Here is a 12,542-nt window from a genome sequence, read left to right as displayed (position 1 = left end):
GTTGTTTTCAATGATTTAATCTTGCTTTGATGCACAACCAATGCCCGAGGCAGCAGGAGTGAAGAGATCAGAAGGTACATGGCACTAGGCAAATTGGCACAAGGCCTCTTCAAAGTGTTGAAAAGCAAGGAAGCTGCTTTGAAGACTAAGGTACACCTGACCCAAGCCATGGCATTTTCAATTGTTTTACATATGTGTGAAAGTTGGACGTTAAATAAGGAAGCTCAAACAAGAAGCTATGCCTTTAGCTGACGGTGCTGGAGAAGGCTATTGAAGGAAGCACGGACTGTCAAAAGAACAAACGCATTTTTCTCGAAAGAAGGACAGTCAAGGCAAGGTGGTGACACTTCATTTGACATACTTTAGACGTGTTGTCAAGAGTGGCCAGTCCCCGGAGAAGGACATCCCGCATGGTGAAGTATAATGGAAGTGCAAGAGAGGACGACTCTTGGTGACATGGACTGACACGGTGGCTACAACACTGGGCTCAAACAGAAGCATGACTGTGCGGACGGACAGGGCCCGGCGGCGTTTCGTTCTGTTGTACACAGGATGCCTCTGAGTCAGGACCGACAGAATGACGCGTAACCGCACCATGTGGTCCTCACTGCAGGACCTGGACTAGTGGAGCAGTTTCATCCAGAACTGAGCAGGTTTCCAGGCAACGGGGAAAGGAGAGGAAATGGCTCACTCACACTGACCCTTAAGCACTCCTACACAGACATGTCTGTCATGTTGCAACCACTCCTATTTATTGACCAAAGCAAGTCACGTGAGTGTGCCTCACTTCGGTGAATCAGGCACGTGCAGGCTACCATGTGTCCGGGAGAGATAGAAACAGATGTTCTTCGTGAACAGAACATGATTAGAAAGAAAAGTTTCAACTCTGTTCCAAGTCAAGTAGCATAATGAATATGAGTTTGGGGCCAAATGAGTTCAGTGTGGGAAAGAATACAGCAGGTGCTCAGTGGATACGTGTTACATGTGAACACTTTCCCCACCTGCCCCATGCACTTACCCCAAAGCCCCCCCCCCCCGCAGGAGTTGCCCTACTCCTGGGACTACTCTTCTCGGTCTTTGATCACTGGACCCTAATGGCCCGGGATCAGCCAAGAGAGAATGGGGTTCGGTTTATTGGAAACTGAGGCATGAAGTCTAAAGGTGAGAATGCCACAAATCAGGGACCGATGATGCCCCAAACACTTCCTGCATGCATCCCGGAGGAGTGTGAACATGGCAGCACTCAGCTCCTAACCTGAAAGCTGCAGTTCCTACTGCCTCAACCAAGGGCCCTGTGGCCTACTTCCAAAGCAGCTGTCATCTGGCAGACAGGTCTACCCTGACACATGGGGGCCCACGGGTCAGAACCGACTCCATGGCTGTTTAAGTTGGGGGGGGGGGTTCTGGTGGGGGGGGCACAGGGAGGGGAAGGGTGGTTCTCTTCAAATAGTAATGTTCCAAGTGCACATTCAATATGATTTTAAGTATGGACATTTGTTATTTAGTCACAATTTTTCGGAAACACTTGTTCATACATTATGTGAAACAGAGCCTGTATAACCTAAGCTCTGAATTCCATTGGCCAGCTATATTTACTACATATTTTTTTTCTTCTTTCGCGTTCCAAAAATTGCTTCCCTAAGGTAAACAGGAAAAACTTGGGAGGAGCAATCAGTGGCTAAAATTATTTTTGTTGTTTTTCCTGTGAGTGCCTCTCGCCCAGACGTCCATGTTCGCAGCACAAAGAGTGGTGAAGGACGCTCTGTTCTCATTACTCAGAGGGATCATTAGCCTTGACAAGGCCCCGGGGTTCTATGAGCTCACTGCAGGATGTGCAGCGCCTTGGGATCCCAGGCAGCCTATAAGTCACTCAAAAGCTGGAAACGTGGCTGCCAGGAGCTTCCCACCTTCCTGCCTCCTTTTGTGTCTTAGAGCAGGAGGATAACACCGTGTTGTAAACAGATCATATCTGCTGTCCGACAGTGCCTCACAGGGCACCATTCCTCCCCGGGTGTTTTCACCCCTTCCCAAGGAGAGAATACTGAAACAGACCCAGCTGTGGGGCACAGAGAGCCCTCTGGCAGATGCTTGTGGGCATTTTTCATGCGTTAGGCCATTTAGTCCTCATAACTGCCCCACGAGATAGGTCATTCCTGTTCCAATTTTGCAGATAGAGATACTGAGGCTCTGTGAGGTTAAGTGATAAAAAATAAAAATCTAAGCTGCCACAATTGGTCCCTGTTCCGAGGGAAGACAGAATGCTAAAAACCAATGACACATGGGAACAATTAGTCCAGTGGACTAATGAACCACACAAACATGAGTCTCCGACACCGACACCGAGGGCAGGAAATCTAGATGGTGCCTGACTGCCACTACCAAGTGTCCTGTGAGGGATCAACTTAGGACTGTGGTTCGCAACCTTCCTCAGGCCGCAGCCCTATAATACAGCTCCTCAGGTTGTGGTGACCCCCAACCATAGAATTTTTTTTGTTGCTACTTCATAACTATAATTTTGCTACTGTTAGGAATTGGGCAACCCCTGTGAAAGGGTCCTTTGAACTCCAAAGGGGTCATGACCCACAGGTTGAGAACCACTGCCTTTGGCGGTCCTGGATAGAGTGGGAGAAAAATGTGGAGTGAGACTCATCATCACAAGAGCCCTGGTTTACTGGTCAGAGAGAGATGGAGGGGACCTCTCAATTATGACCCCAATCATCCTGAACTCACCCCTGCGCTCAGTTTTCTGCCAAACAATAGGCCTAGATGGAGAATGACTAACACTAGTGAGGTGTGTCCACCTTGGAAGCAGCCATAATGTGAGATTGAAAGGGCACCATTTACCAAAGGGTAGTGTTTGGAAGATCGCTAAGAAGGAGGAATAGAAACAGGAAGCCCAGGAAGGACAGGGAGAAGTGATGGGGGGTTGAGGGAATTGGGAAGAAGAAACACACTGTTTACATACTGTTGCATGTAGAACTGCCGATCTGTTCGGTAATCGTGCACCCAATTCACCATAAAAAGTCCAAACAAACAAGGAGACACAGAATGGACAGTGCAATCCGGATTTAAATTTGGTTCTCCTGCCTCCCGAGGTGATGCTCTTTCAAATGGGAACCATCCTAAGGGAGCACCGCAGCAGAAAGACGTAAACCATGAAGCAAGACTGAGAGCCGCACTGCTGGGGACCACACAGCAAGGCCCTGTCCTAGCAGGTGCTGGCACAAGTTGTTTGAACCACCCACCTGGGGCTCCCACCCTCATCCTCTTCTGCAGGTTCCCAGTCAGCCTTTGTGATGGAGGACACGCCTGCTGACTCCCTGCCTCCTCTCCTGGAGGGCCTCACAGAACAGTCTACACTGTTCTGAAAGTCAACAGAGAGGATCCTAGCTCCTTCCTGATTCTGAATTGATTGTAGCTCACACTGACCCCACAGCACCATAGTTTATGCAGGGCTGTAAATTATAGAAGCAGACTGCCACTCCTTTCTGTAGCAGAGCAGCTGGTGGGTTTGAACCTCTGACCTTTCCGTTAGTGGTCAAACATTTAACCACTATGCCACTAGGATTCCAGGTAAATGGCCCACTCCTCTTCCCATCACTAGCCTCATTCTGTACCACAAGGGGCTTCGTGCCCATGTGTGTGGACACCCCACATGTCCATTTTCTAGTTAGACATCTACTCACAAGAAGATTGCCTATACTCTGGAGGTGCGACCTTGGGAAGAGACCCACACATTACCTGGAAGTAGGCTTGGGACCGTGTGGGCAGGGAATTGTGGAGTCCCGGGTCCTGTGGTCCAGAGGAAAGGGAAGGTAGGACAGCCTCAGGGACCCCTTTCTCTGTGGGAGATGTTATTGGAGGAACAGAGAAGTGCCTTTCATTGTTGGGGCATTGGTCAGAGGCACTCTGGCCCAGGTTTTTGTTGTTTTGTTGTTTTTCAAAATTAGATGCAATGACACATAATGCTTGTAGTCTTTGCTCTGGCCACAGTCTGACTGCCTGGTCTCCCCCTCTCTCCCCACCCCACCCCCTCTGTTTTCTTCTCCCAGTGGGCTGTTTATCACCATTCATGACAAGGGACACATCGCAACGATGCTAAACTCTTGGCCAGAAGACAATATTAAGGTAAGAGCCGGTTTTCATTTTTATTGCTCTGTCCTTGGACGAAGCCTTTCATCTAGAGTCGTATTCTCTCCCAGGTAGAAAATGAGACACTGGAAGTAACATACACCACCACTCTTTGCCAGGCCTAAACATAGACCTTTGCAGCCAAGCACAAATGCACCGAGGAGCAGAGGTTCTCTTTCATTAAGCACCCATGTGAAATCCTCCCCTGTGGGAGTGCTAGAGGATTGGGAGGGCAGTCAGGAATGGATCTAAAGATACGGTCATCAGATCTTGTTGAACGCTCACTAAGTACACGGTGGCAACCTCTGTGATGGAGACAGGCAGAAAGCAGACACCGACCCTCCTCTCGAGAAGCTCGTAGCTCTTGAAGGCAAGAGGACAAGAGACACAAGGGACTCACAAGGTGAAGCCTGCTCCAATACAATCCAGGTAAGGAAAGGTGCCGAGGCGGTTCAAAAGAAGCAGAGGTGACTCTTAGCGTGAAGGCAGTCTGGGAAAACTTCCTGGAGGAAGTGACTTAGGGGACAAACTTGCCCCCAGTCATCCTCCTCTCCATGAGGGCCTTAAAGAGTAGGCTCCCAGTCTGCAGAGTGAAGAATCTAGGCAGAGGCTACAGCCCACTCTGAGAACTGTTATTCTCGCATGACTTTGCGTCAGGTTTAGCTGTAAATCTTGCTCCCTGAGACCCTTTGGGAGTGAAGGAGGAGTGGCAGGGTGAGCCTGCCTTCGGTGAGCTAGAGTGTGAGTTGAGAGTAGAGTCTGGACAGATATGGACAACAGAAATGGGAACAGTTCACCAAGAAATAAAGCTTTTGATGGATATTTGGAAAAGCATTCTCCTGGGTATGTCGGGGAAAAGGGGGATATATATACAGGGAAAGATACACTTGATACTTCTTCCTGGAGGATTCATTTTACTCAAAGAACATATAGAGAAGCTTTTTATATAATAAGTAGGAATAATCATATAGTGTAATCATAAAAAGCAATAATCCAGAATGCATATTAATTTTAATATAAAGCATTCAGCTTTATAGGAAAAATTTTCAGGCCCTGCCTATACTCCCCAACATCCTCCTCTCATTGGGACTTCTATGGAAGTTTGAGGGGTTCTTGCCCCCTAAGACCGTGTCACTTCTGCACACAAAATGGGTGAAGTGAAGAGGCATACCATCTGCGGGCTGTTGTCGGGGCATTGCGGGCCCAGGAGCTGGAAGGGTTGGCGCGGACAGAGTACTGTTCTAAGTAACTCTCAGGGCAATAGGAAAACTCAGCGTACCACCCTACCTGTTCATTAGGAGACGGCGGCACAACCATCGCTGTTTTCTCTCCATGCCTCCCCCCCTCAGTCCCTGTCAATTCACTCAGCCACTCCACCCCACCCCGCTGGACACCAAATCCAGCCATTGCTCAGTAGCTCTTGATGTCCCACTCACGTGGGGCCCTCTGGAGGGATATTAGTATTCACCAATGGAGGAAGCAGGGCAGGACCTTGGCTCTAAGGGAGCTAAGCCTTGGGCTTCAACCATGGCCACAGTGAACAGCTCATTTTGCACGTTTCTGACTAGCTGTGGTTCTGCCAGGTACACTTCCTTCCTGAATATCTGCTTAGAATCCATTTGCATGCAGGCTTGGCTCAGTTCTGGAAGAAGCACATTCCCAAGGCATGGCCAGGGTGGGTCAATGCAAAGTTCCTGAGGATATGATTAGAAACCAGCATCCTCCCAGCTGCCTTGAGAGAGTATTCTGAGGCGTTCCGATAAAACCAGTCCTTCCCACTTTCTGGGACAGTTCAATAGTGGTAACACGGTGTGCGTAGAAAGTGCTCAGTAGGTGCTGAACTGGATTGAATCAACCCAGTCAGCAAATGTGTTCGGCATCTGCCATCTGCCTGACACAGGAGCTAGAGTAGTAGCTTCTCCACGAACACATAAGGACCTTCGTGCATGTTATGAGAAATTAGAAATTATGACCAAGAAAAGTAACCCTGCTTACCCAGTAAAAACATGACATCCCTTGCTCCAGGCTTACATGGAAGGACTCTTGGCCGAATTTCAGGTCCCAATTGTTGCGGTTGTCGAAGCATCACTTATACACTGTGCCCAAAGCCTACTGTGTGGGACATAAAATGAGAAGCGGGGCGGGGGGGGGGGGTGCCCAACCTGGATCTTGCCCCAGAATTCCTTCACTGTAGTTGGGAAACTAAGATGGATATAACCAAGCAGAGCCCCAGAACTCAACGTCTACTGACTCCAACCAGCCCGCAGGAAGCCTTAGTGTCGTAGTAGGTATACATTGGGTTGCCAAACGCAAGGTCGGCCACTCAAAACCACCAGCTGCTGCACAGGAGAAAGATGAGGCTTCCTATTTCTATCAAGAGTTACCCCCAAAAAAAGAGTTCCTCACTTCTAGAACGCACAGGGGAAGTTCTACCCTGTCCCATGGGGCCACTATGTGTCGGAAATGAGTCAATGGCAGTGCTTTTGGGCTTTCTGTGTCCTGAGTGCTAATTTCCAGAGATGGAAAAGCAATGGTTGTGATTTTAGATTTTAGAAGAAAGAAACTGGGGCTTTGGGGTCAGACCACAAACTAGGAGAGACGTCCAGAGCGCCTAATGAAAATAGGTTATGTGATCTGATGTGAGCCAGGGTCAGCTGGTTCAAGTGCACTCAAAAATATGAGAAATATCAACTTCGTTAGCATTCCCTGGGGGTTCAGGGATAAGACAAGTGTGTAGACCTGAGCTGGACAAGCTGAGAATCTAGTTAGAAAGTTCAACATAGTTAGCGTGTGTCTGACCTGCCGGCGTGGGCATGGAGTCATCAGGGTGGGTCTTGTCGTGACTGGAGTGGAGCGGGCAGATGTCACTAGCACAGTAGTGCGGGGAGACTGGAGAAGTCGAAGGTCCGTCCTGAGACCCTGTCTTTGAGGTCACAGGCCACCAGGGCAGCCTAGACATGTACGATTTGACTTTCACTATTTTCTGTTTTTATTTGATGTTTTTTTAATTCAAGATTATGTTGTTTTTGTTGTTGTTTTTGTTGCTGTGTTACATGTACTGGTAATAAAACTTTTAAGAACTTTTAATATACAGGCAACATTTTAAAGTCTCTAATTCAAAGTTTTACATTTTAAATTTAAGTGTTAAAGAGACTGAAATATTGCCTATAAACTCAGCTTTAAAACTCATTTTAAAAACAAGATCACCTAGATTTTAGACTTTTTAAGGAAAAAAATGGGTCAATACAAAATCACCTAGATTTCAGATTTCCCTAGAAAGAGGGAGGCCTACAGTTTGGTTTGCAGACACACGTCCATGAGCGCTGACAGGGCTGCACCACTCACGTGTCTTTTTGGAAGCCCTCCACGCCTCCCTCGGCAGGCTGCCATCTCAGAGGTGTAGAACAGTCCACGCAGCTGTCACCCTTCTTGTCCACTGATGTGCTTTATCGAGTCACTTTTAAAAAGTGGAGATGGGGGTCTCCCTGCCTAGGTAGGGAATCTCTTCTACTTAACTTCTTTAAGGTACTTTGGAACTGACGTGAGCTGCTAACACTAATCACAAGGTCAGTGGTTCAAACCCACTAGCAACTCTGCAGGAGAAAAATGAGGCTATCTACTCCTGTAAAGATTTATAGTCTCGACAACCCCAGGAGTCAGAATCAACTCAGCGGCTGTGGGTTTGTGTTTTGAGTTTGGGAACTAACACAGGACAGCCCCTTTACTACTTCACTTACAATTTTCAGAGTGAAGTAAGGAGTACTTCTGAAACCCCCAGACTGGGTTTGGAAGCATGGATAGTAATGTATCTTTTTTCAGGTGAGCCAGCTAACTAATCAGCTTGCCCAAGGTCTCCTAAAGAAAAGGTGCTGATGCCCCAGTCACAGCCCCTCTGGCTCGGTTGCTGTGTGAGGGAAACAGAGGTTTTCCAGGAATGGATGTCAATGAACTACTGATGCTGGGCTGAGGGGTAGGATGGCTCAGAGGAGCTCCTGAATCTACTTGGAAGCTAAAAAAATGACTTTCTATTGTCTCTAAGATTGAAAGGAGAACTGCAAACAGAGATGTAAGAGAAACAGACCAAAGGGAATGAAGCCAAAGCCCAGCGCTGGTGAGACCGTGGAGTTCTTTGGGCCCCTCTGGTGCAGGGAGGAGGGGCGGGCCAGGCCACCCGTGCTATCCATCATAAATCACAGAGGAGTGAGAACTGCCTTTCTGACCCTTTCCCACAGTAGCCATTGCCTGGAACTAGGAGAAAGGCTCGTCTGAGAAGAGCCCTCCTCCTTAACAGCTTTCCCAAGCTCTAAATCTCCTCCCATCCCATTCCCCACAGCTACACAGGAGCAGGTACTGAGAGGTAGGTGGATAGTGGAGCCAGGGGAGCACCCTCTGGCACAGGGCCCCAGCCATTTGAACATTTCAGCAGGAGTCAGATTGCCAGTGCCAAGTTCAGCCCTGTCATCATGCACTCCCACATGCATTCTCACTCTGTACCCAGGGTCAGGAGTTGGATCTCCTAGGAAACAGTCACTAACATAGACACCATTATATAAGATGTATATTAGGGTGTTCTTTTAGGATCAACAGCTGTATGGAAGGGAGGGAAGGAAGTCGGATAGGGCAGAGGGAGGGACTTGGCTGCAGTGAGACCTGAAGACTCAAGTGACCCTTGAGAAGGCTCATGATCTTGAGATGTCCCTAATAGTAGTCCCAAGTTGGGGCAGGAGAGAAAGGCCTTTAGGACCCCATATTAACCAATCATTGGATACAAGGTAGGGTAGTAAGTCCTTTCTCCATCGAAGGATGTCAGGGCAGCCCAACACTATATGCACCACACACAGCACTTTGCTAAGTGATCTTCATAGATTGACTCATTGAATGCTCCTAACCACCCTATGAGATACAAAACTCACTGCCATCGAGTTGATTCCAACTCATAGCGACCCTGTAGGACATAATTGAAGTGCCCACTGTGGGTTTAAGAAACTAACTCTTTATAGGAGTAGAAACCCCCATCTTCTGAGGAGAGACTGGTGGTTTTGAACTGCTGACCTTGCAGTTAGCAGCCCAATCCATATCCAACTATGCCACAGGGTTCTTGTCAGCAGAAGTTATTCTAATTCCCATTTTATAGCCAAGGAAACTAAGAGGCCAAGTCCCTTGTTAATGAGTAGTAGAACAAAGATTTAAAGCTAAAGAGTGGGCATTATTTATATTGTGTGAAGAAAGAAAGAAAAAGGAGGAAGAAGAGAAAAGAAGGCTGAGAGGGAGAGAGGAAACAAGGAAGAAGAAATGGGATGTCATACCTAGTATGTCCACTGAAGCCAGAGCCAGCAGAAACTAGGAATTCTGGTTATGGGGTCAGTCTTGGGCCAGTTCTATTGGGTCCGGCAAGAGATGTGGGCAATAAGTGGGCATGGCAGATAGAGGAAGAAGGGGAGCATTGCTTCCCCAAATGTCCTTTAGTCCTCTGATACAAAGGAGTTTTGAGTTATAGTTTACTGACTTTTTTCTGGGCTTTGAACCCCAAAGATAATGCCTCATGTCCCATCAGTTTTTTGACAATCTATTGAATTGGCAGCTAGAAGCATTAGCTCCACTAGGTCATGAAAAATAAAATGATGTAGCATCTTCTCTCTGTACAGTAGTAGTAGAGCCAAGGTCTAATTTCAATCCACCGGGAAAGACTTTGTACCCTATGCTGAATGTATCACATTGTCCAAGAGACAGTCAGCAAGTACATATCACACTGAGACACCAGGCTAAATGCTGAGAATTCAAAGATGACAAGACCCACTATTATGAAAAACAAGGAAATGTATTTAACTATAGAGCAGGAGGAGAAATACTAGGTGCTGCAGGATTGGAAAAGCTCTACGAATTCGGAGGATAAGGATTTCCAGAAGGGAAAGCTTCACGGAGCAAAGTGCTTTTAAACTGTTTCTTGGAACATCATTTAGATCAAGAAGATACAGATAGTAGGGAGTAAAAAGACATATAGCAAAGAAAGTACAGACCTTATGCAAAATTAGAAGTACTCTAATTTAGATGGAACATAAAGTCGGTAAAAAGAAAATGCAAAGAACAAATTTAACTAGACCATAGAAGACCTGGCAATGACGGTCTAAGATCCTTATTTTCTAGACAGAAGGAACCAACCATTACAGGTGTGGAGACAAAAAAGTGATAAGCCTGGTTGGTCTTTGGAAAAATGAAGTTTAGTGTGAAGAATCTAGAGTAGGGAGGCCAGTCAAGGCAGTCTTTGATGACATATCTTAATTCTGCAGGCATAGTTGTGCTGTAGTGAATGAGTGTCTTTGAATTATGGGTAACCTGTGTCTAACCCTCATTGTTTTTGTAAACAGGATTCAGTCACTTAAATTTTTAAATATATATATAAGTTAATATACCAGGTATTTTAGTCTAAAACCATTCCCTATATATGAATATCCCCTGGTCTCAAAAGTATTTCAAATTCTATACAATTGGCTAATTTAATTATACTATTACTAGAATTACTTATATTATTTATTTTAAAAGCTGATAACGTGGCCACTAAAGTGGAACAGGGATATATAAAAATCTTAGATATCTGAATAGATTTTGAGCGTGCACCCAACCACAAGCTCTAACCTAAGAATAATCACTTCTTATAATGTGGCCTTGCTCAATCGATATTTACCCATTTAAAGGGACCACGGAAGATGTGGGTGCTATAGTAAAATGTGGTGAATAACACAGATGGTACCTGACAGAAAGAATTGTGTCTGGGGTCTTAAAATCTTGTCTTAAAACAAGAAACCATCTAAGTGGCAGGTCAGTTAAACATACATGGAAGAAGTACATCAACCTGTGTGATCCAAGGATTGTAAATAATAAAATCTACGATCAGATGAGGGAATTATACTAGAGCTTAAATTCTGAGCACCTGATTGCAATTATTGATAAGAGCGAAAGGCACAAATCCATCTGCAAAGTGTCCACATAAATTAAGCTTCCAGTGAATCCCCTCTGACCACTGCCCAGTGTTGTAAATAGCCGTGCCCTCGGATAGAATGCATTGGAAAGTGAATTAATGAAGAAATAGTTTAAAATTTAATACCTTATCGTTTGTTTTCCTATTTGACTCATTTTTAATTCCTTCTAGTTTTCATTATTTTCTGCTTTCTTTTGGATTGAGTTTTTCTGTGTTCTGGTTGTTGGTATTTCTGTTTTTAGTTTTTGGTGTTCTAGTACAATTTTCTTCATATGAAATCCCAGATCAGTAGTTCTATAGACACAGTAACTAAATTGATAGTTTCTTAGATTTATGAATGAAAGCTGCGGTTGAGAAGAAATGTGAAGTTAATAATGGGCACAAGAATGAAGAAATGTTCTAAAATTGATTGTGGTGATGATTATACAACTCTTTCAAATATATTTAAACTCTTCATATGCATCGTATATGAATTATATGTTGACAAACTTTGAAATAGTTTTAAAAACCACTGCAGCACCCAAGTGAAAGATGGAGAGGTTGGGGCCATAGCAAATGGGGGTGAAAATCATGAGAGAGATTTGAAAAAAAAAAAAGAGCGTAAATTCAACAGAACTTTGTGGTTGATGAACAAGAAAGCTGAGTCAAAGAGATCAGGTCGTTCAAACCTGAGCAATGCAGAGTGACAGCACAGGAGAGGTAGTGGGAGTAAAAAGTTTGGATAACTGAGATTTCACTTGCTTTGGGGCCTATAGGATAGGACGGCCATTGGACATCCAAGGGGAAATGTCCAGTAGAAAGCGATAAGTACCACCTGCAGAGCGAGGATCATAGAAGCCATTGGAATGGATGAGAAGGTCAGGTTAGATGCTGCTGGGGTCCTCGTAGCCAGACTTTCCTAAAAGTTACATTTGCCGTGGTCTTCCTTTGGTTTCCCTCTTATTCACTCAGTTAACAGGTTATGGTTCATTATCCTTCCATGATAATAAACAGAGATGATAAGCAATTAAAATTCTAATAAACAGCGGAGAGCAAATGTTTTGAGAATGCTGAGGGCAACAAATGTACAAATGTGTTTTACACAATTGATGTATGTATGGATTGTGATAAGAGTTGTATGAGCCCCTAGTAAAATGATTTAAAAATAAATAAAGAAATAAAATTCTAATAAATAATATTTGCCTCAAATAAGCATCAGTATCATAAGGGTAATGACCGCTTACTGATCACTGACTATATGCAAGTAACCTGGTTAAAATGACACATAGTATTTCATCTGTAGAACAACCTGGTGAATTATGTCTTACTATTATTATTTCCATTTTATGGAAAATTGGGGCTCAGAAAAGTTACAGAGGTGCCCATAATTATACATGGTATATCATCAAAATGCCTAGATTCACATACTGGTTATCCCATTCCAAGGCCCTGGCTC

At 45.2% G+C, this 12,542-nt stretch overlaps 1 protein-coding gene across 2 annotated transcripts in view; it reads left to right on the top strand.

The window, feature by feature from the left end:
• ME3 (malic enzyme 3) overlaps positions 1 to 12,542 on the top strand; it is a 223,466-nt gene that overhangs the window by 128,213 nt on the left and 82,711 nt on the right. For both annotated transcript variants that reach the window (XM_075548695.1, XM_075548696.1), the window contains exon 4: positions 4,053 to 4,128. In XM_075548695.1, the coding sequence (XP_075404810.1) occupies positions 4,053 to 4,128 (76 nt within the window). The remainder of the gene's footprint in view (positions 1 to 4,052; positions 4,129 to 12,542) is intronic.

The sequence above is a fragment of the Tenrec ecaudatus genome, chromosome 4 (assembly GCF_050624435.1).
Source record: "Tenrec ecaudatus isolate mTenEca1 chromosome 4, mTenEca1.hap1, whole genome shotgun sequence".
In the NCBI taxonomy this organism is placed as follows: Eukaryota; Metazoa; Chordata; class Mammalia; order Afrosoricida; family Tenrecidae; genus Tenrec; species Tenrec ecaudatus.
Note: the sequence above shows the minus strand (reverse complement) of the source record. Positions and strands in the feature narration are given on the sequence as shown.